This window comes from Tamandua tetradactyla, chromosome 7, assembly GCF_023851605.1.
Source record: "Tamandua tetradactyla isolate mTamTet1 chromosome 7, mTamTet1.pri, whole genome shotgun sequence".
NCBI lineage: Eukaryota > Metazoa > Chordata > Mammalia > Pilosa > Myrmecophagidae > Tamandua > Tamandua tetradactyla.
In genome coordinates this window covers 149,644,706-149,667,928 of record NC_135333.1, presented here as the reverse complement: position 1 = coordinate 149,667,928, position 23,223 = coordinate 149,644,706, and the positions used below count along the sequence as shown (strand labels likewise).

At 35.0% G+C, this 23,223-nt stretch overlaps 1 protein-coding gene across 1 annotated transcript in view; it reads right to left on the bottom strand.

Moving 5' to 3' along the window:
* PTPRQ (protein tyrosine phosphatase receptor type Q) overlaps nt 1-23,223 on the bottom strand; it is a 242,561-nt gene that overhangs the window by 180,573 nt on the left and 38,765 nt on the right. Inside the window, 5 exon segments of the mRNA XM_077168288.1 lie at nt 1,443-1,623; nt 10,705-10,877; nt 17,061-17,207; nt 20,155-20,283; nt 21,836-22,085. Of these exon segments, the coding sequence (XP_077024403.1) occupies nt 1,443-1,623; nt 10,705-10,877; nt 17,061-17,207; nt 20,155-20,283; nt 21,836-22,085 (880 nt within the window).

Below are 23,223 nucleotides of genomic sequence, written 5' to 3'. Positions count from 1 at the left end.
ATATAAAATCAAGGAAAATAAAAAATTGGTTTAGATCTATAATCAAAACCAGTTTTTGTTCCCACAGTGATATCTTAAACCGAACTGCACGTTATTCATTAATCTCTGTATACATTCATTTGCATGAAATATATGTACATAATAAATAATAATTATAAAAGCCTTAATAGTCAGAGACCATGCTGAATATTATGGTGAATGCTGAATAATTTCTAACAATAGCTAAAAATACTTTGTGCTCATAATATAGTTTTTCTGGTTCATAAATATTATGCCAGAACACAAGAATAGTCTTCAGAAAATAAAACTTTCTAAAAAAGACTGGCAGGAATTATTTCTTAAAAGAATGACTAGGAAATAAAATTCAATAAAATTGTAGAAGCAAATTATATATCTTCTGTATATATCCTAATTAATTGAATTATATATATGAGACTTTTATTTGGATTCAAAATTTACCACACCTTCATTAAACTTAATAATGCTTTAAAGCAAGAATGCCTGGATAACTGGCAGACAGACAGATACACACACACACATATATAAACCAAGATTTCAAATAGTATTAGAATTTTTATTTTTAGAACTTATACTTCTAAAAAATGTTATTAGCGATCTAGACCAAACGAAGTATTTAAGAAAGCATCTGTCTCAAAACCATTGGGCCTCTTCATTTTTTATTTTGCTCCCAGTCTTATTCTCACAAGAAATAAGGAATGCATTAAATAAATATATTCTAGTTACTATGTACCAAATGAATGCATCCTACCAACAATAAATTAATATAATACTTTTAATTTGGGCAAATACAAATTAGAGAAAAAGCAATGAAATATAATATTCTGTTCACTTAACATTTTAGAAAAACCTTAGAGATAAGTTAGATATATGCCAGCTAACATAGTATTTTTATTCGCAATATGTGGCCATTCTCCTCTGAGAAACAATAAGATCCGCTGACCCTGAAGGACAAGTGTATACACTAATGACATCACCACATCATCAGGGTCACCTACACCTGTTTATCACCCACACACTAGAGTTGTAACTTTCTGACCTATTTGCCTTTAGTGACATTTGAAAACCTATTAGTCAAAAGCCGCAGAGCGCATGGGGCCTGTAAATGATTTGGAGATATGTTAATCCCTACCCATCACACCTGCTTTGGCAACTGTAATAACTGATTGTCTATGCAGCTTGGCCAGAGGCTCTAGGGTGCTACTTTCTCTCGGAGGAAGGTCAGATGGGTTAGGAGGGGCCAGCGCCTGCTTGTGTGGCATTTCCATTTGCTGCACCAGGTTATCCGACAGCTAAAAAAAAAAAATCTGACTCCAGCCCATGAACCATTAATAATTTGGCTGAACTTTAAGCTAAGGTTCATGTATGCACTAGCAGTACTGGTGGTTTAAATGGACTTCACAGAAAATACAATTTTTACCTACCAGCTGTTGAATACTGCTCTTCAGCTCTATTTCTTGCAGGAAAGTTCTTCTGTGGAAGCCTGTTATGCACAACTGAAGCAAGAGAGTGCAGGTCAGAAGACATCTCTGCTGAACCCTCGTATAATTCTGTCATTGGCTCTACAGTGTCCACAGTTTCGACAGCAATGGGGTCGTTTATATACTGTAATTAAAAAGAGGTATTTACAAATGCTGCTTGTGATAGTTACAATTAACAGTGGCTTAAATGAGCTATTAGTTTAAAAAAAGAGTAACCTTGGAATCAATATTTTTTTAATGATAATACGTCCACGACTACTGTCTACTTTACATTCCAAGATTGCATTCTCAATCTACTAAAATTCTGCATCATTGTAACTCATTGTGATGAGGCCTATACCTTAAGAAACCAGTACTGTACTGGGAGAAAAACCAGACGTGTTTGTTTCCGACTTGATTTAGTTTCTTAACGGTAAAATGAGACATTCTCACACAAAGTGTCCATGACTAAAATTCTTTTAGCTGCTCACCCCCAAAATGTAAGACCTCTAGACATTCTGCCTTAGTAAACTATGTTTTGCTTCCCTACCTGTGCATCCTCATTTGCATTCCGGTTTGAGACACCTACTTGCCTGCTTTGAAGTAGTTTATCTATAACTGAGGGAAGCCACACACATGAACAAAACTGCATGGTGACACTTTTTCAAACAGGATTAATGGCTGATCTATCCAAGGACCTGGGCCTAAGGAATATATTGGCTGCATCTGTTCTTACAACCCATAATGTACCTCACAAATGCCAAGTTCACCAAAGTGCATATATTACAGAGAAAGCATCAGGAGCAGATTAGAAATGTACACAGTAGAAATTTTTGTTGGGATAACAAAATGACTTTCTTTCTTCCCCCTCTCCACACAGCATAATTGATTGATAGAGAGTGGGAAAATAACAATACTAGACAGTTTTGTATAAAATGTGGACTTGGAAATAAGAACAAACATTAATCACAGGAAATGCTGCCTTAGAGACTTAATAACCAAATACAATGAATGGATTTTGTTTGGATTCCAAATAGAATAGCCTACCAATGAGAGTAGCCTGTGGAGATACAGGGGAATGATGTGATCTACATATTAGAGGATACCAGGAAATACTAAGAATTGTATTTTTTATGGTAATAACATTATAGAGTGATGAAACTTTCCATAATTTGAGAGATACATGCTTAGGTAGGTAGAGGGGAATGAGTTGAATTCTGGAATTAATTTTAAAATTCTGCAGTAGCAACAATAAGAGAGAGATCAGGCAAGAGGAACAGAGTGTTGATAACTATTGAATACAGGTTTTCAGTATCGGGGGTTTGTCTTACCCTTTCCCTCTATTTTGTGCCTGTTTGAAATTTTAAAAAATAAAATAATTTTTTATGAGAAGCAGATGTTGCAAAATCAAAATTCCTCTCCTTTAGATAATGTTTTTCCAATTCTCCTTCAAAATACACCTTGAAACTTTTTAAGAAGATGTATATATATTTGTCTACTACTTATTAATTCCATGCCCTTATATCCTGAGAATTTATAATTAATTCATAACATAGTTACAGTTATTTATATGGTTGATACATCTCTCTTTGAATTATCTTACATCTATTTGGGTTGCCTTCAAACATAGTGCCAAAAAATAGATTCCCTAATGCTTTTTACCATCAAAGCACTTAGTATTTTCAGACAAAACAGTATAGATCAACTGGAAAAGTTCAGGAAGTCAAGAAATTCTAGGACAGCTCAGTTAATTCAACAATCCATAAAGGCGGTTCATTTAAATATTAACTTTCCTGAGAGAGGAGAAGAACCTCCAAAGTTTTAAGAAAATCTCCAGTCCTCTAAATACTTATAAAATTGAATTATCTTTAAGGACTGGGTATTTAAAAAAAATAGAATTATCTCAATCTTGATATACCTATAGCCAGACAAGTGTTGTGGTAAAAAGCAGAGGAGAGCCTGTAAGGTCTACCCTAGAATGCTTTGTGATAAAGAAGTTTAGCAAGATAACCTTATATAGGACAGTTAAAGTCTTCCCTCTTCCAACAGCTCACTTCAGGCCTGCCTCCATAAGGAAATCAGGGGGCTTGAATCACAAATACATAATTCAGAGATGCTCTGGTATTCCAGTCAATAGTTTATGCTTGAATAGCACAGCTGGTTCTACTATCAATCAGTCACCCTTTGAGAATCTGTGTACATAGCTCTATGTAAGGTACTGGAGGGTAGTACAAAGAATTTCCCCAGGAACTATGATTTTGCATTAAATCTCTCACTATTTTCTTCCCCATGTCAGATAAATTACTAAGAATTAAACCATAGCGACCCATCAATTAACAAGGTTGGCGCTTCTTTCGACAAACTGCTATGAGTTGACCTGAATACTTTGGACTTTCTAAACTCCTCTCCCATTCTGAATATTCACCGGTAAAACCCTCCATATTAGGGTAATTATTCCAATCGTCATCTCATAACATCCCAAATGTTACTAATTAAGACTGGATGTGCCTTTCTATGAACATTTCTTACTCTTTGCCTTTTTATAAAAGGTATTACATATTATTTAGATTTTTCAAAGGATGAAAATGAGATCATTTTAGGGGCAGAAATGTTGGGAAGGAGAACTTCAGAGAGGAATGGGAAGTGCAGAGAGAAGCTGGAGTGGAAATGGAAAAAACGGAAACGGAAACTGCCCATTGCAACTCCTAAAAGTTTCTTTGGCTCAGTCCAGGGTTCTCAATCTCAGCACAAGCGACATCTGGGTTGGATAGAATTGCGTTGTTTGGGGCTCTCCTGTGCATGGGAGGGTGTTCAGCAGCATCCCTCTTCTCTACCCACTAGAAGCCATTTGTGACAGCCAAAAATGCCTCCAGAGATTGGCAAATGTCCCCTGAGGGGCAAAATCTCCCCCCCCAGTTGAGAACCACTGAGTTCAGGAATGCCAAAATTCATCAACATGAAATGCCTCTCATATGCTTCAGAGGAATCTTTGGAATTTAGATGTGAAAGAATTAGAAGTGGGCAGAGTTACATTCCTAATCCACCTGAATAAACCAAGTTGATTTTACATGTAATAATCCTCATTATATCTAATGTGATTTTATCTTTTTAAGTACCCCTATTTTATCAATCAATTAAGATTTACAGGAGATTTAGTGAGTTGAATTAATGAAAAGCTTAACTAATTCCTAAGAAATTTTCCTATATTTTATTATAAACTGTGACATGATTTACACGTTTATCAAGTAGTAGTCCTTGGAAACTAGTAAAATGAAAGTTTACAATTAATATATGGTGGGAAAGCTCTTAAAGGATACTATACATTATTCTATACATTATTTGGGAGAATAAATCCTTAAGGCTAAATTCCACCTGTGTTCCTAATGCTCAATAAAGCAAACTTATTCCTAAACTACTCTCAGGTCCTGTCCTCAGCTTCCTACCTGTGACAAACATTGATATATCTGGGAAATATGTTAGATGAAAGGATGGATCTGTATGAATCTCAGAGGTTTGTAACACTAGGCAGTAAGGTAGTCTATTAGGGAAAAACATCCCAGGCTTGAAATAGGAGAATAAGTACTGGATGAAATCTGGCTGTGAAATTCAACTAAAGAACAGTCCACTAAGAGATGACTTTAGGATCTTCAAACTTCAGTCTTAATGGAATGAGGAAAGAAAATATTTTTTAATAATTAAGTTAATTGATTTAAATTAACTGGTAATTAATTTTAAAAACCAATTTTATTCCTTGATAGCCATTGGTATAAATAAAAAAGTTATACTAAGGGATAAAATAATTCTTATTAATTTGGCTTTCATCAAATCACATATGGCATATTGTCTTCAGCTGAGTAAGAGGATCATTGGTAAACTGAAAAATACACACGGGAGAGTAATCAGTAATACAAAGGATCTGGAACCATGACTGATGAGAAACTGAGGATGTGAACCCAACAAGAAATCATAACAATTGCCTTCAAATTATAAACAGAAGCTAAATAGATATGCATTATTGCTATTACTGTTAAGTACTGATATTTTAAGCTACTACATATCAAACACAAGGCTAAACATTTTTCCCACACACACAAAATTATAAAAATGATAATTAGAAAATTATAGCCTAAGTGATAAATATCTCCACTTTACTATAAAATTTAACATCATCCATTATTATGTTCAATTTTTAAAAAATCAAGCAAACAGTGATTGGAAGAGGTAGGATTGGAAGACATTTTTCCAGTTCCAAATTCTGTGTTCTTAGCCACTCCATTGTGTGGGTCTAGAGGGGAGAATTGGGATAAACCGGTAAACGTTAGAGGACAAACATTTCAGATCAATACAGTTGTGCCTGGAGCTTTATAGTTATACACTTGTGTGACCACAGAGAAGAATGCTTTAAAGCTTATGGAATAGCACACTAACAAAAGCGATGAACTCAGAGCAAGCCTAAGACAGAAAGATTATACTGTAGTATTAATAAAAACTTTTTAAATTTTATTACCATAATATATGCACAAAGGTCCCAAAAATAAATAAATAAATAAGGGTAATAAAGGATTTACAATGAAAAGAGCACCCATCCATATCTTCTCTACTCAAAGTCTTACTTACCAGAAGTATAACACTTTCAATCACTTCTTTCTTCAGTTGTTATGATGTTTACCTCTAAATCATTAAAACTATGCTTACACTGCTCTATTATGACCCACTTATTTTGGACAGTATCTATTCTACTTTATGCTATTGTAGTAAGAGGTTAGATTATTTACATACATACAAACATAGCCTACCTACCCATTTTTAATACTTGTAGGTTACTTTTATAATTTAAATTGTATCTTTAAACCTATCAGTATTATTTTTGTAGGTGGGTAAAATATAAAACAGGGGGCTGGGAGAGTGTGGTAGACAGCATCTAAGGTTCTAAGGTGACCCCACTCTATCCCCACCTCCTGGTTTTCATACTTTTGTGTAATCTCCTCCCATAGGGTTTAGGTGGGGCCTGTGACTTGCTTCTAATGAACAGAAAAATGTAAAGGTGATGGGATACTTCATGATTACATTACATTTTATAGACTAGAGGCTTTTCTTACTGGCTTGATGAAGTATACGACCATGTTGGGAGAGCCCAAGTGGCAAGTGGCTGTGGGATGCCTCTAGGAGCTGAGGATAGCCTGCAGCCAACAGTTAGCAAGAGGTACAGCCCTTAGAGCCACAGTGAAATGAATTCTGCCAAACACCTAAATGAGGCTGGAATATAATTCTTCCCTGGTCAAGCCTCCAGATGAGAACACAGCTCAGATAACCCCTTGATTACAGTTTTATGAATCCCTAAACAGAGAATCCACCTAAGCTTTGCCTGGATTCCTGACCCACAGAAACTGTGAGATAATAAAGGTGGTCCATTTAAGTGTGTGGCAATCTGATACACAGCAATAGAAACTAATGCAATGGAATAGCAACAATACTTTAGGCAAGAGATAATGCAATAGTGAGCTGGTATGGGGAGACCAGGAACAGAGTAAAAATGTATGAAATTTACACAGTGGAGGCAGAAATGACTGGCCTTAATATTGAGTAGCAATTAAGTGCTAAATAGAAACCAGAGTCAGAGATAAAAGCATCCAGAAGAGAAAGGATAATGGCACCATTACCTAAAGAGAGAATACAATGGCCATAAAGCTCACCCTCAAAGCCTTACAAACAACTGTTTCTTAGACATTGGCCTTTAGATTTAACAGTACTCATGGTTGTATTCTGTGGTAACCTCAGTCCAAGGGATTAGGGAATTTTAAACATATTGCTTCATACCTAGGCCTCTAGACAGCCTCTCTTCAGATCCTGTTCTTTTTTTTTTTTACCATCTCCGTCTTTATCATCTATCTTTCCTTCTGATTTCATTTGTGCCCCCAGGCCTCCTCCCTCTATCATTCTCACATTCAGCTTCATTCAATGTTCTAACCTTATTGTATTACAGTTAGGTAGTATTGTGCTATCCATTTCTGAGTTTTTATAATCAGTCCTGTTGCACAATCTGTATCCCTTCAGCTCCAATTACCAAATATCTACCCTATTTCTATCTCCTGATGGTTTCTGCTACCAACTGAAATTCTCCAAGTTCATTCGCTAATGTCAGTTTATACCAATGAGACCATACAGTATTTGCCCTTTTGTTTCTGGCTAATCTTACTCAGCATAATGTCCTTAAGGTCCATCCATGTTGTTACATGCTTCATAACTTTATTCTCTTTTACAGCTGCATAATATTCCAACGTATGTATATACCACAGCTTGCTTAGCCACTCATCTGTTGATGGACATTTTGGCTGTTTCCATCTTTTGGCAATTGTAAATAATGCTGCTATAAACACTGATGTGCTTTTTTGTGTTCTTGCTAAGTATAGAATTGCCATATGATCTGGCAATACCATTGCTAGGTATCTACTGAGAGGACATGAGGGCAAGAACAGATCCTGCTCTTAAGGCAATGGAATTCTTGCCTAGACAGACTTCCTTCTTGTGTTCCCAATGGGAAGTTTCACTGCTGCACCAGGATCTCTTTCTAGTGTCCTATTTCTCATCCCAATTTCACCTCTTTCTTTCCGTCATGAACCAGCCCTGTTGTCGTGAGGGGAATTTTGCTTTATTTTATTTTATAATATGGGGGAAAATGAGTTTAGATGTGATGAACTCTGGAAGAACTTTTCCACAAAAGGTTATAATTGGGAATCTGGAGTGTCAGAAAGAGTGGAAAGCAAGGAAAGAGAGTCATGCAAATAGAGAGCAGTGATTGAAACTGAGATCAGAAAAAAGAGAGTGTTAGAAAATGGCTGAAAACAGAATTCTCTGGAAAATCTTCACATAGAAAGAAAATCATAAGCGAGAGCTAGCTAGATCTTTTAAAATTTATTTTTAATGGAGCAAGGTTAGAGTACTATAAAGACAAAGTATCTACAAATGGAGGAAATACTAAGGAACAAATAGTTAATTGTGTCAAAAGTTGATGGGGGGGCAGAGGGAGGGATTTAAGGAGCTACAAGGAAGATAAACATGGCTAAAAATATAACTATTGGGCTTGACCCATTGGAGGGCACTGGTGACGTCTGACAAGATTGGAAGGATTTAAGGAGTCCTTAGACAAGGAATAGAGACTACTTTTTGAGAAGTTTGAGAGTTTATAGAAGAAGCAAGTCTTTATCCTGAGAGGGTACAAAGGTCAAGGAAAGGAATCAGAAATGAACTAAATAAGACAGATGTTTTATATATTATCTCATTTATTCCCAACCTCATATAGTGAGCATATAAACGCTACCAGAATTAGTAACTGAGTCTCTAAAAAAGGTGGAGTTCCAGGCCTGATACCCAGGTCCATTTGGATTTAGAGTCTTTGCCATTTCTGTCTCCCTTTATCAGCCTCCTAAAAGGTAAACCCAAACCCCTATCACACAGGGAAGCAGAAGCATCAGAAATTGGACCGTTCTAGTGGAGAAAGATACCAGCATAGACTAAAGAGAAGAAGTACAGTGTCGCCTTATTATTGAGAGAAGATGAGACCAACACTGAGTGCCAAATAGGATGAAAGTGCCAACACTAGGATTGTTAATCACAACAGCCCACAATTACGTAGCACAGCATTTGCTGTATGCTAAGTACCATTTTAATCACTTTATCACACATTCACTCATAAAATCCTCATCATAGCACTATCCTTTAAACACTGTTATAATCCTCACCTTACAGAAGAAAAAAACAGATTCAGAGAGTGCCAGCTGACTTTCCAAGTACATGCAATCAGTGATGGTAGAACCAGGGTTTAAACCCATGCATTCTGTCTCCTGGGTCCACACTCTTAACCTCTCTGGTGTATAGCTCAGTAAGCAACCAAGTCAGGACTTAAATACATATTTGCATGGTTCCAAAGCTCATGCTCTTTCTGCTATGTCACAAGGATTGCAGACTATAAAGACAGAGGTGGATCACAGGGAAGCCTTTCTAGAATGTCTCAGCTTAAAGAGAAGAACAGGTGTAGCTGGTCATTCAATAGACATCATTAGCAGAAGTGGAAGGCCTGTCACAGTCCTAAGAAAACTAAGCATCTAATTTAAGACCTTCTCTGCAGGAACAAGGGTTAAGCTTCTGCCCTTTGCTTGACTTGTCAACTAGAGTATCAGATAAAGCATAATTCAACATCTTTTACACAGAGAAAAGGAGTAAATATAGAATTATAATTTAAGCCCTGGGCTGGAGATTGTGAACAACTTGAGATGATAAGTCCTGGGTGGTCAGAGTGCATTGAGCACATGGAAAGGTCAACCAGCAAGAATTAGAGGAAAGCTGGAACTAGAAATAGAGTGGATAGTAGTAGCAATGGGGGAAAAAAATATGAGCACAGCTAGAAGCAGCAATCATTCTGAACCAAAGCAGCAGAAACCAGTTGACTAGCCATCAGGCAATCTCTCCAAAGGCCTAGCTAGAGTTGTACTGCTCCAAAGTACACTTATTCTTTTTGTGACCCAGGGAAAGCCAATATCTGGATATGACTAGTCTGGAGGCTAGATAGCCCTCAATGGGTGCAGAGAAGAAGAGAGTTAAGAGAAATCAGTGTTTCCTGTTGTCCTAATAGAAACAAATGGGGGAAACAACAAGACTTCCAGCCTGAGTAGAAGCAAATACATTGTCAAAAGATCCAGGACCACTTATATTACATTCATGAAATGATTGAAATCTTTTATTTTATTATTTTATTTCTTTAATCAAATTTATTTTTTAATGAGGCAGCTCTGAGAAATTTAGCCTTCCAGGACCAAATTGGGCATAATTATTTGTCAACTACAGCTTCGAAAATCACTGTGTTTTTCACTGGCAATTGTTTCGCATTGCCAGCACCGTTTTAAATGTGTTTAAATCACACAACAGAGGTTTCCAAACAATTCATTAATTAAATTACCATCATAATATTCACTTGTTGAGGTACTTTTAGTCTGGCTTAATCGCTCAATCAACATTTTTCATATACTGGAAAAGAATAACAGCACTTAACTAATAATATATGCCCTAGACGAAATATGATCTAGCTAAATTATCAGCATGGCCTAAACTTATTTTTTTGTACTATAAAGTTTCTCGAAGATTTTATGTTTGACTGCCGGTAAATCTTCAAAGTTACTTTCAAAACCAAGTAGAAAGGCCTCACCAAGACATGAAATGAAAAGGGTTGTACCTCCTCTTTTTCTGTGAGTAAAGTATTTTCTAAAATTACTCCTGTCTCTGAAATCAGCACTTTCACTCGGTATTGGTTAATGATTCCATTTGGTTGCCGTGGTTTCTTCCAAGTAATTTTTATTTGTGTGGCTTCTACTTCTGCAAGTTGTAAATCAAATACTGCACCTGGAACTAAAAGAAGAATAAAGCGGGGGGGGGGGGGGGGCTTAAAAATACATTTTCAAATACAAAAAATTCCCTAAATTCTTGAAATGATTTAAATGCGCAAACTCTACTAGGAAATAGACTAAAACATTTTACTGATTTATTTAAAACTAAATATAATATTGTTTAAATACAAAGATCTAAATTTTAATTTCTACATATTTTCTCAAAAACTTTAAGTAATAGGATAACATGGAATAGTATCTCAAAATCAAAATGTCACAAACATGGAACCGAAGCCCTTGTTCAGAACAAATTAATTAATAATGATAACTTCCTAGAGAAGCTGCTTGGGGTTGATTAATGCCCAGTTGAAATCCTGAAGGCTTCTTAAAAATTATAAAATCACATCTCCCAAAATATAGAGAGGACTTTGAATTCAATTAAATGTCACTGGTATATCCAACTTGTCCATCTTTTAACTTATTAAATGAAATTATTTGAAGAGCTGATTGATATTTGCTGAGTTTTAAAATCAATCATGTAAGTCTCAAATTTCAGGGGCCTTCTCTCTTGCAGCCGCATAGAAAAGCAGGGAAAAACTGACAAACAGCTTAAGACAAAGCACTGAGATCTTCATGTAAGTTCTAGTTCTGAAGTTGCCAAGACTGACATTTATGAAACCTCCAGAACTACAGAAGGAATAGGCCAGGAATAAACATGTCCTGGGCTTTTGTCTACCTTTTGCTTTTAGATCATCGTGTGATTATGAATTGTCAATTCACTCCTCCAACCCTCATTTTCTTCATCTATAAAATGGGTGTGATTATGTCTGCCCTACCACTACAAAAGGATAATGCGAGGAGCAAATGGCTGAGGAGAAATTTTTAATGTAGGTTCAAGAAGGAATACAGGTTGTGATATAAAAATATTGTGTCTTTTGATCAGGGTAGGGTAACACATTAAATTCATTTCCCTAAACTGAGATATGTGGCAGTAGTACAAGATGAGCAAACATTAGTTATAAGAAAGAGGCATTAGAGGTATAAAAAAATGGAAAGGGAACCTGCTTCCCATTTAAGGCAACAGAATGGAAATGAAAATCAGTATCACAGTTTCCACAAATGTTATTTATAATTATGAGGAACATAGTTATTCACATAATGACTGACTGTTAATATATAATTAATTAACTTCATTAATATATAATCATATTTTTAATTTAGATTAACCATATAGTAAAATGTATAGCATTTTCTTCTAATAGATTAAAAGCATGTTTTGACTTGTCTCCATAAAGTTACCAGTAAAGAAGCCCCCGAGATATTGTAATAATAGAAATATGTATAAATATCGAATAGTTAATGGCTAGCTCAATTTATGAATTATGCTGGCCTTAGAGTACAGTATTTGATTACTGCTGCCAAGAGTCAAGTGTCCAGCATGGGCAAAGCCTGTGTTCAAAGGGGGAGATAAACAGGACGTGGACACACCTGTAATTTTCTAATTCTTAGAATCTTTTCTAAAAACATTTTGGATATTTCCAGATGGATAGATAACACTTTAGATTATCTCCTTGCAGGTTTCCTAAATCAAAGGAGGGGGAACAAAGCCCAGGAAGGACCCTGCAATCACTGACTAAATCTTTTCACTCATCATTCAACAAATCCAGCACTCATCCTAAAGGCCACTGCTCTAAGTGCTGAGAATAAAGGGGAAAATCAGACAGACAAAGCCCTCTGCATACTTCATCTCGTGTACAAGCTTGTTTCATTACAATATATTGTGCTTGTAGGCCTTATATTTCTATCATCATATACACCAATAGACATTTTTCAAGGGAGGAAAAGCTTTTTTCCCATTTAACTGTGTAGTTTGAAAATAACAGAGTCATTTAAATAGCATAGGCCCCATTCCACCTTTGTTTTTAATTTTATTTTATGATTACTATGTAAGACAAAACCTTAGCCAATACCGCATAGCACAAATTGTAGAAGAAATCTGGCATTTCATTCATTTAATTTGACTGACATGGACTCTCAATGGAAGAAGTAAATTAATGACAATGCTGATTAGATTAATCAGGCAACTAAACCTTGACTATTGGGAAATAAAGTAAATGGTCAGTTTAGTCTAATGCAATAATATCTTAATGTAGTAGGGTACCACAAATTGTCCAATAAAGCAGCAAAATACATATTTTACTGTCCCTTGTTAGCCAAACCCAAGAGTAATGGCAAACACTGTTTCTTTATCTTTTACCTTATAAGATACTTCTCAATATAAGTAATTAATCTTGTCCATGACACTGATGCCTGAATTTACAGTCCAAGTAACTTAGAGGAAGTGGTCCTATATCACCCTACAAAAATGTGCCCCAAAGTTGTATGAGAATAATGACGGTAGGCCTATATATATATTTTTTTTTTCTATGAAAGAAAAATCTTAGGGAGTAAAGGAAATGGAATAGACAAAGCATTGCATCTTCACTTTAGAAAGATATTTGATCTGATTACACCACAAAGTCCTACGCAGTAACCAGAGAAATGTGGCTTAGATCAAACTCCTTTAATATTGATATGAAATTAATGAAAGAAAATCAAACACACCAGGCAATTGGTCATGGTTCAGCATCAGTTCTGAAGGTTTTGTCAACAGCAACAGTTTAAGAGTCATTCAAGACAAATACATTTATAAATTTTACTAATTAGTGAGAAAGAGTAGACACACAATTGGTAAAAAAAAATATTACAAATGGATTGAAGCTTTTGAATGAAGAACTATTAGAAGAAATGAAATGGAGACAAATGGTATCAGGGTAAAAAAAAATACATTAAAATAATTTTTGCCATTATCTTGTTAATTAAACTTCCCTTAGAAACGCAGTTTGAAAATATGTATTTAAACAAACAAAAACCATAGCAAATTCCCCCCTTCCAAAAAAAAAACCCCACACACAAAGTTGACAAGGTCTCTGTGCTTTTCCTACAGAGATTTTATTACTATTTGCAAAGAGTAACAAGTTGAAATCACTGAAGACAGAAATCCTCACTTCTATAGACTATTTATGGGGAAGTAAAAATGGACTTCAACACCTTGTTTGCTTTTAAAAAATGATGTTGTTATTCTCCTTGTGAGATATTTGACACTGGTGACAGAAAAGTTATTAGGAGATATTGAAGTGACAAAGTTTTAAGCTTTTTTTATAACTTCCATACAATATTAAAATATTGTTGCCTATACAACATTAACCAGCATTGTCTAATTATGGAAGGGGCAACTCGAGGGCATCTTCTAACATTGGAGATTATTAGATCATCATTTTTCCTCATAGTCATCCATTATTCATGCCATTGTAGAAACCCAGTCAGTAAAATATGAAGAAATATCTAAGAATCCTATGAAACATATCGAAGTGCTATATATGAGACAATGTTGATTTTCTTTGATGAGCAGCAGTAGGCTTTGACGATAAAATCCCCGATGCTAATATCAGCTCTCTATAATGGGATAGCACAAATCATTCTCCATAAGAAGTCAATTCAGCATTTTTTAGGAGTATCTGGAGGTTTACTAGAATGCCAGCTGTTTATTTAATTTAAAAGAAGCCAGCTAGTCCAGATTAATTTTTAAGTAGACTACAGACTACTTTTAAAGCTATAGAGGATGAAATAAATTCAGCATCCTTAATTAAATGGCAAAGAAACACAGTAGATTAATAAATGAAAAGAATAATATAAAATTGATATCAATTTTTAATTGAAAGTAGATCATTCTAATGAGTGATTAGGTTGTTTTCATCTAGTTTAAAGATTTCTTTATTGCAAAATTTTAATTACTGGGCCAGGATTAATTAGTGTCGTCAGAAATGGAAAACTGCATTCACGTCACTTACCAAAAGCTTTCATGGATGCACCCCTGCGGCTCAGCTATCCCTAGAGAACTCCATGGAGGGAGGCTGGCACCCCGAGGTAAGGAGAAGGTCACTTCTACACTGAGCGGAATCCATCTGTGGCCCACTGGGTATGCTCAGAGTTTGAAACCGAGGCAGGTAGTAGGATGAAACCCAGGATAAATAATGTTCTTTTTGACAGATACGGTCATTCATTCAAAATAATTTGGTGTGAAAAATAACCCATGTTAACTGTACTGAACAGCATCCTTAAAAATTCTACTTGGAATTTAGTAAAGAAAGACAGAAATAAAAAAGAGAAATGAATGTTGAAGTGATCTCTAAAATAAGGTGGATACTCCCTCAGCTTCATTCGCTTGACAATATGCCATCTATTCCCCTATTTTTGTCAAATGCTATAGGCCAAGATTTATGACAATAAAATAATCTTAAATTGTCGATTCAGTCTAGAAGCACTGAAACTGGCTTGACTTTAAAGGAGCTAAAATTTTAGATATTATTTAATTTTATAATATAAGAATAGAATGTGGTTAATCACTTGGGTTGGCTGTTAAAATGCCAAAGCCAAGGGCTCCAGTCCGATGACAGCCAGGTCCCTATGCTCTGTTCAAGAGCCATTTATCAAACTATCTAGTTTTCCTGGAAATGCTTAAGCACAAGCAGTTTTTAGGCGGGAATGGGAGAAAACTTAAAATCTAATGGAGAAGTCACACAAAGCTAAGGCTCTTCTGATAGAAATACATGGGTCTACATCCTGACCAAAAAGGGGGAAAGAAGTTTAACAAATAAGATATCAGGGGCTGAGCAAGTTCAAATAGAGTCAAGAGGCTACTCTGGAGGCTACTCTTATGCAAGCTTCAGCTAGACATTGCTACCTATCATGGTTTGCCAGACCCCAACCAAAACCACTCCTGCCAACCTGAAGAACACCTAAGGCTTTATCTGAGATTCTACAAAGGTTCCAAGCACTAGGATTACTTTCCAGAAACCTACAACCCCCAGATAAGTCCCTGGATCAGATAAGTCCTGAAACACAAAGGGGCCAGCCTCTATAGAACATCAACTAGTTCCATCCCCCTATCCCATATTATTAACAGTCCCAACATGAAAAAGTTGGAATGGGCATCGCCCAAATACCCTAAAGAGAGGGATAGAAAGATCAAAGGAGAAGGTGGAGTTATACAGGGAAGCAGGGTTTAACAAATGAGCATGATTGCTGAATCACAACTAATTGTTGCGGTCTGCTTTTAAATTTATCGCTTTTTTGTATATATGTTATTTTCCACAATAAAAAAAATGTTTTAAGAGAAATATAATGGCATAATTTTAATATGAAAAAACATTTTATGGGTGTACATCATTTTCATAATATGTCTATTGAAACTATGTGCACATTAGGATTTCCATTTGAAATAGATTCAAAACCTCATTTTTACAATCTTTCAGCAGCAACTATTATCAAGAGTTAATTATGCTATGAAGAGGGAGAAGCATACAATTTCCTAATAGTTGCTGCCCTCTGATGGTCAAATACTTGAATGATGTATCTGAAAACTGTAGACCCCAATCTGTGCGTGTGTTTGATTTCTGGTTATTGTATGCTAACCACCCATACAAACAAAATCTGGAAACATCTGCAAGTGTTATTATGTTATAAAAATGTATTATACTCTCCTCAAGAATTGCAGTCCCTAAATAGAAATAAAGAGATGTAGAAAGTTTGGTTTCAGCCAGGAGAATACATCATGAGATGATACGGTAATGTTTGTTTAAGCATACAGCTCACTTAAAACTGATGTGTAATCTATACAGATAAAAACATTTCTTAGGGGGAAATATTGTTTTAATAATTTCAGTAAGTGCCGGTAAATTTGTACTCTGCACCCTCTAGGAATCCTCGCTTGCTTAGAATATCCTTCTCGTTATAAACAATTTCTTACAGGCATTGGGAATATATGGATTCCTCTGAACACTAACTGTGAGAAAACAAATGTTCTACATTAAACAATATGGGTTAAACAATGTTAAATGTGTTTGTTTGCTTTAAAATTCCTCGAACTTTTGCTAGTATTTATTGTGAATCTCTAATAGGCATTAATATATGTATTCTTTCCCAATCCTGTTTGATCTTGAGTCCCTTGTATTATGTAGCATGATGGAAATCATTCAGTGAGGAAATAATAAAAGTTAAGTAAATATAAACTGAATTGTTTTTTATAAGTTTAGCCAATTCAGCAAACTTCACAAGCATAGAAAAAATATCACATTTACTATCAAAACTCTAAAGATGTCCTCACCATCTGGAGGAGTGAATACTGAAATATTTGATTTTGGTCCAAGTCCTGCACTGGTTTCAGCTGTAACATATACATAATACACTGTATACGGTGTTAGGTTAGTGACTGAAAACTTAAGGTCTTTTGTGCTATTATCCAAAATCCAACCTGCAAAAAAAAACCAAAAATAAGCCAGAAGACTCCACTGGATTATTCTCTCCTTAAGCATGTGTTCATTGTCACACTTACATACAGATCCAAAAACAGCAATTAAAGTGCTAATCAATGTACTAAAATGTGTCATGATCATTTTAAAAGTGAATATATTTTAAACATTTGATTTAGTAGAGCACCGATACCAATGTACTTGAAGCAATGCAAAGAACATAAAAATTTCCCAGTGTTTAAAATTACTTTTATAAATCATAACACCTTCTAAATTGCCATGTTCTTTTTAATCTATTTAAAAGGAAAACATCAGATCCTACAAATATAAAAAAGTGACAGTATTTTATTATCAAATGTATTCAATTATAATGTTATATATTCTCACTATCTTTTATAAAAAACATATGTTTAGAGAATATTTGCAGTTTAGGTTCTGAGCAAAATTCCTACATGCTACATGAGCAAAATTCCTTAAATTCTAACTTTACCTCTGAACACTTCCTTCACCTTTTTTGCTGTAAGTGAAATCTGGCTCTCCACTAAGAATAGTCTCTGCAGCCACTCAACTGGTAGCTTTCTATTCTTCCCCTACACTCCTCACATCACTACTTTCAGGTGCGGTAGGTGTTTTTACTCCATCTTTGATCATTCTCACTTCCCTATAAAAGCCCACAGCTTGGGCGAGACACGGTGGCTCAGCAGGCAGGGTTCTTGCCTGCCATGCCAGAGACCGAGTTTGATTCCCGGTCCTCCCCAGGCAAAAAAAAAAAAGCTCCAGCTTTAAATCCTGCCATGAGACAATGCCATCCACTAGCCTTATTATTGTAGTGAACCTCTAACCCCAGAAGTTACTCTCTCTCATTTTGGATGGTTTAACTACTAACTCAACGTCACGGTCTTAAACTTCTTAATTTGTGGCAATTATAACTATATCCCTGCAGATAATCCTTAACTCACACCAACCTCTCCTCAAACACCTAGTTCTCCATTCTCTCTCAGCCATTCCTTCACGAGCCTAACTTAGACCTCACTATTACCAAAAACTACAACTCCACCATCAGCTCAGTTTCATGAAACTTTCTCTGAACACTCTCTTCTGTCCGGTCCACTTACTCTAGAACACTGAATTAACAACTCATTAACTTTCCATTGGGATGTCCAATGCAATCACTACAATACTTTGTCCTTACAACCTTTTCTGTTTTTCCTTTTGGTCCCTCATTCTTTGATTTCCACTCTCCATTCTTTATCCAACCTCAATGTCATTATCAATTATCATAATCACTGCTTTACATATGCCTTCAATTCCCTTGCCCTTCTCTTGTTGAGGAACTAGAGAAAAACACAAAACCACTCTGACTGATATCATTTTAAACTCATAACCATACCTCAAATGAGCCTTAAATGGTGACTGGCATCTTACTTGATTTCCCTGACCCAATCAATCATGAAAAATCATGATCTTTCATGCATTCTCTTCCCTCCTCAGACTTCCAACTACTTTCTGCCCCATCATCACTCCCAGATGATGGTCCTGCTTTCCATTACAAGTAAAAAATTAAATCAATTTAAAAATATGTGCCACAGACTCCCAACACCACCACTACCTATTTACAAGCATCTGTACCCATATGCTTTGTACCCATTACTATGAATGAACCATCTTTGCTCTTATCTCAAACAAATTCCTACATTTGTACAAAGGAGCCATACTCACCTACACAATAAATCCTTCTAGAAATTCTCATCCTTCTTATAACTTCTTTTTGCTTTTTCCCTTCTCTATTGGATCACTCTCATTGGCAAATGTATGTTGTCTCCACTGAAAAGAAACCTGTTGACTCTCCTAAGTCTACCAGCCTCAGCCCACTTCCACTGCTCTGCTCCCCTTTTCAGTGAAACTTAAATGAGTTGTCTATATTCATTGTTCCAGTGCTCTTCTCTCATTTTCTCTTAAACTCATTTCAGTTGGGGCCCACCTTAACTGCTCTTGTGAAGATTGCCAATGGCTGCCACGCAGCTAAATGCAATCACTGATTCTCAATTCTCATCCTACTTGGTCTGTCAGCCTCATGGAAGAAAGGGTGCCTCAGTCCAACTTGGAGGAGTTTCTAATTGGAAAATAATAGATAGAAAAAGTGTGTCTCTATATCTCTATAATGTCTTTGTGTGCTGGGGTGTTGGGGAAGAGCCTGTCATTCTTAAGAACTGAAAATGTCATACGGCACTTAGTGAAGAGAGAGAAAGAAATTAATGATGTGGTTCATAATGTAGAACTATCAAAATGGAGTGATTTAGAATTTTTTATCTTTTTCCATTCTTTCATATGTATGACACATGAATTTATGCTACCTCATTAGCATTTGAATTAAACTTTTCTCATAGAACTATATTATCTCAGATAAGGGAAGAATTTTAGAGTTTACTTAATTCACTCCCAACATTATAGTACTTAAATCCCTCCAAAATAAGTCTGACAGTTAGATGGCCAGCTTCTGCTTGTTGAGAAAGGTGGGGAACTTGCCACCTTATAAAGCTGCCAACATTATTTCGCAAAGCTCCTATTAGTAACATTTTTTTCCTTGTTGTGAGTGGAAATCTGATTTAATATAATGCTGGCCTGTTATTCTTCATGAATATATATGCAGTCAGGCTAAGCCAAGGTCCACTTCCTTGTTCAAATATTTGAAGATGTGTATCTCCTCTGATGCTTCCCTCCTTGAGGGGGCAGCTCCAGTTCTTCCAGCTCCTTCTCACAGTTAGGGAACATGAATAGTGTTTTGACTGTTCTGACACCCATTTATGGTCTTCTACACAAAGTTCAAAGGACATCACTTCCTTCTTTCTTTTCTATAGTTTGCTTCATTTCTTATGAAAGAGTTTGATACTAGCAACATTTATATTATCCTTACCTCAAAAGGTCAACATAATGCTGATCAATACTTACCTGATGGTCCATACACTTCAACTCTATAGCTAAATTTTCCTGTTACTATAATTGGTGGGTCCCATGAAATTGAAAAAGAATTTCCTGTGATGTTGCCTATTCTACAATTTTGTGGTGGTCCTTCAGGCACTGAAATAATTATAGAAAAAAATGAATATATAATAGGGATATATGTAAAGCAAAATATCATCTTATTAAATACATATAATAAAATACAAAGTCAGAAAAGAAAAATAAAACATCACACTAACAGGCTAAGAAAGTATTTTTTTAACTTAATAACGAAAATGAATATATCTGAAGAATTTGGATAAGACATGCCTGATCACCAGGTAAACTCCTTACTTGCAGCAATTACCTAATTTTATTATTATTGTATGTGATTGCATGGTGCAAATTTCATACTTATATATTTCATTAAACTGTCACATTTTTTTTCAAAACATTTATACCTGCATATATACTGATTTCAACAAGGTCTGGTTATCTGGTTTAATAAATGTTTTCCCTTTGTTGGGCATGAGTAGAAGGGTAAGAGATATAAAACAACCCTCAGTACACACTGGTAATGATCCATACATTTTGTATCATTATTTGTATTTCCTTCTGAGAAGAAACATGTAACCTACAGTTAAAAGTTTCTAATATGACTTTAGTAACATATAAAAATAATACCCATTTTTTTGAAGTCTGTTTTTAGCGATATGTTTCTACATTTTAATTTTCTAATTGAAATGAGGTAATCATTTTTCAAAATATTTCTTGCCTACCAAATTTGACTTTGTATAACTCTCATGTAGTTATTTCTTTATTTATTGTATAAGAAGAAGTAAGGAGCATAGATGAAGGAAAGGGTATGATTCAAAGAAGATTATTTAAATTTTAAAAATTTCAAGCATATAGGTGATGTCAAATAGTAATACCTTACAGCTAACTCAGTATGAAAAATGAAAATACCCTCTCAATTAAAATTTCCAGTAAACCCAAAAACTATTTATCACAATTTAACATCTAATATATACAATTTGGATGTATACTGATAAAGCACATAATGAAATATATCCATACTCATACCTAGAAATAGATACTCTTAGAATTTAATAGTAATAATAATAATAATATCTAATTATACTCATTTGATCCTAACACTCCTATGAGAAAAGTACAATTACTATTTACATTTTTCAGATGAGGAAACTGTAGTGCAAAGAACATTATTGGTAGGTACATTTTTAACTATTGTTTATATATGATACTGAAATATTAATCACATAATAGATCTACTGCAGGTGTTATGTTCACACTTGCAGGTGATATTGATAGCAATATCAGTAAGAGAATGGTATAGATAATTATGGAAGATATAGAAGAGCACAGGTGATCATTAAAGAAACTGTTGAGATCATAGAATGATAAAAGCTGATTCTAAGATCATAGTTATTAGCTCAATAATTCTTTCTTTCAAATTCCCTTTGCTCCTTTTAGATGTTTATTTCAGTTATATAAGAGGGTATAGATATTTGAAGATGCCTCAGACAAGATGCCTATTATCTGAAATTAGAAAACACAAAAAAGAGTCTTGAAAAAAGAAGGATGGTTTAAGAAGATCTAAATAAGAAAAAAAAAGAAATGTTATTATATAAATAATTTAACTTTTTTACCTACCAAAATGAAATCGTACCTGATTCTGGTGTTCTGACTATTGTACTATCAATATAACCTGCTTCAGTTGTTATGGCTGAAACCTCAAATAGATATGTTGTGTAAGGTCTCAAATGTGTCACTACAAAACTGATAGGCTCTTTCCACACAGAGCTTATCTTACTACGCGCCAGCGTGCTTGAAGAATAAGTGGTACGCGATGGATACGTAACTCTACCAACCATTGAAGAAGGGCTGGTTGTACTCCATAAAAAAGACTCACTATTTTCCTGATTAAAAAGAAAAAAAATACACAAGATAAATCAATGGAAAAATATTGCGGTATCTCTTGGTGAACATGAGAAATATAATTCATTTATTTTTCTTTATACTATAAATATTACTCTTCATATGTCGTTTTTGTTTTATTGGTATAAGATTCAAACAAATTAATTTAACCATTCAAATTATGGACAATTCTGCTAGATCTTAATTGTGCCCACTTATTTCTATAGTTCAGGAAAGATATGTTTACTATATTCTTTAGACCTCGGTCTTATGAAAAGGATTTCAAATGGCTTAGGATAAAGGTTAAAAATATAGCAAAATCATTAAAGTGAGAATTTAAAATATTCATCTTAAAAGAGCAAGAACCAAAAAGCTGAAATATCTCACTTATCTGAAATTTCAAACACATATCACTTTCATACTATTTTTTCTCATAAGTACTCAAAAAAATAAACACAATAGCATATTGGGTATGTGCACATCTGTGTGTGTATTAGAAATATATCCTACGTGAAAGTAGATTTTAAGAGGCCTATAAATTAAAGCATTTAAAACAAAAGTAATTTTGTTTCTTTATCAATCATACCACAAAGATCACCAAAATAGCTTTTGAAAAAGTACTATTAAGAGTTCTTGCAGTAGTTTCCCATTAATGATTAGATTAAGTTCTTCATCAAGGATATGCATAACCAAAACGATCTATCTTTGCAACCTTAGCCTTGAATGTTTTTCTACGTGTACCCTCCACTTCTGTCACAGGGATAGATTATCTTTTCTTCATTATATTCCATGCTTCTCCACCTTTGGTCTTCACAGAGAACCATCCACCCTGGAGAGCCCCTCACAAAATCTCCATCTGTCCCTCCCTTCCCTTCTTCCTCCAAGACCTATTGCAAATGCCTATTTCTATCATAAAACTTTTCCAGAACCCCCATTGTGATTTTAATCACTCACTCTAGAACTCCCAACTCTCCCTATGCTGGTCTGAAACTGCTGTGCACCCCGGAAAAGCTATGTTCTTTACTCCTGATTCAATATTGTTAGATGGGATCTTTTTTATTAAGTTGTTTCCGTGGAGAAATGGCCAACCCAATTATGGGTGGGACCTTTGATTAGGTGGCTTCCATGGAAGTGTGTCTC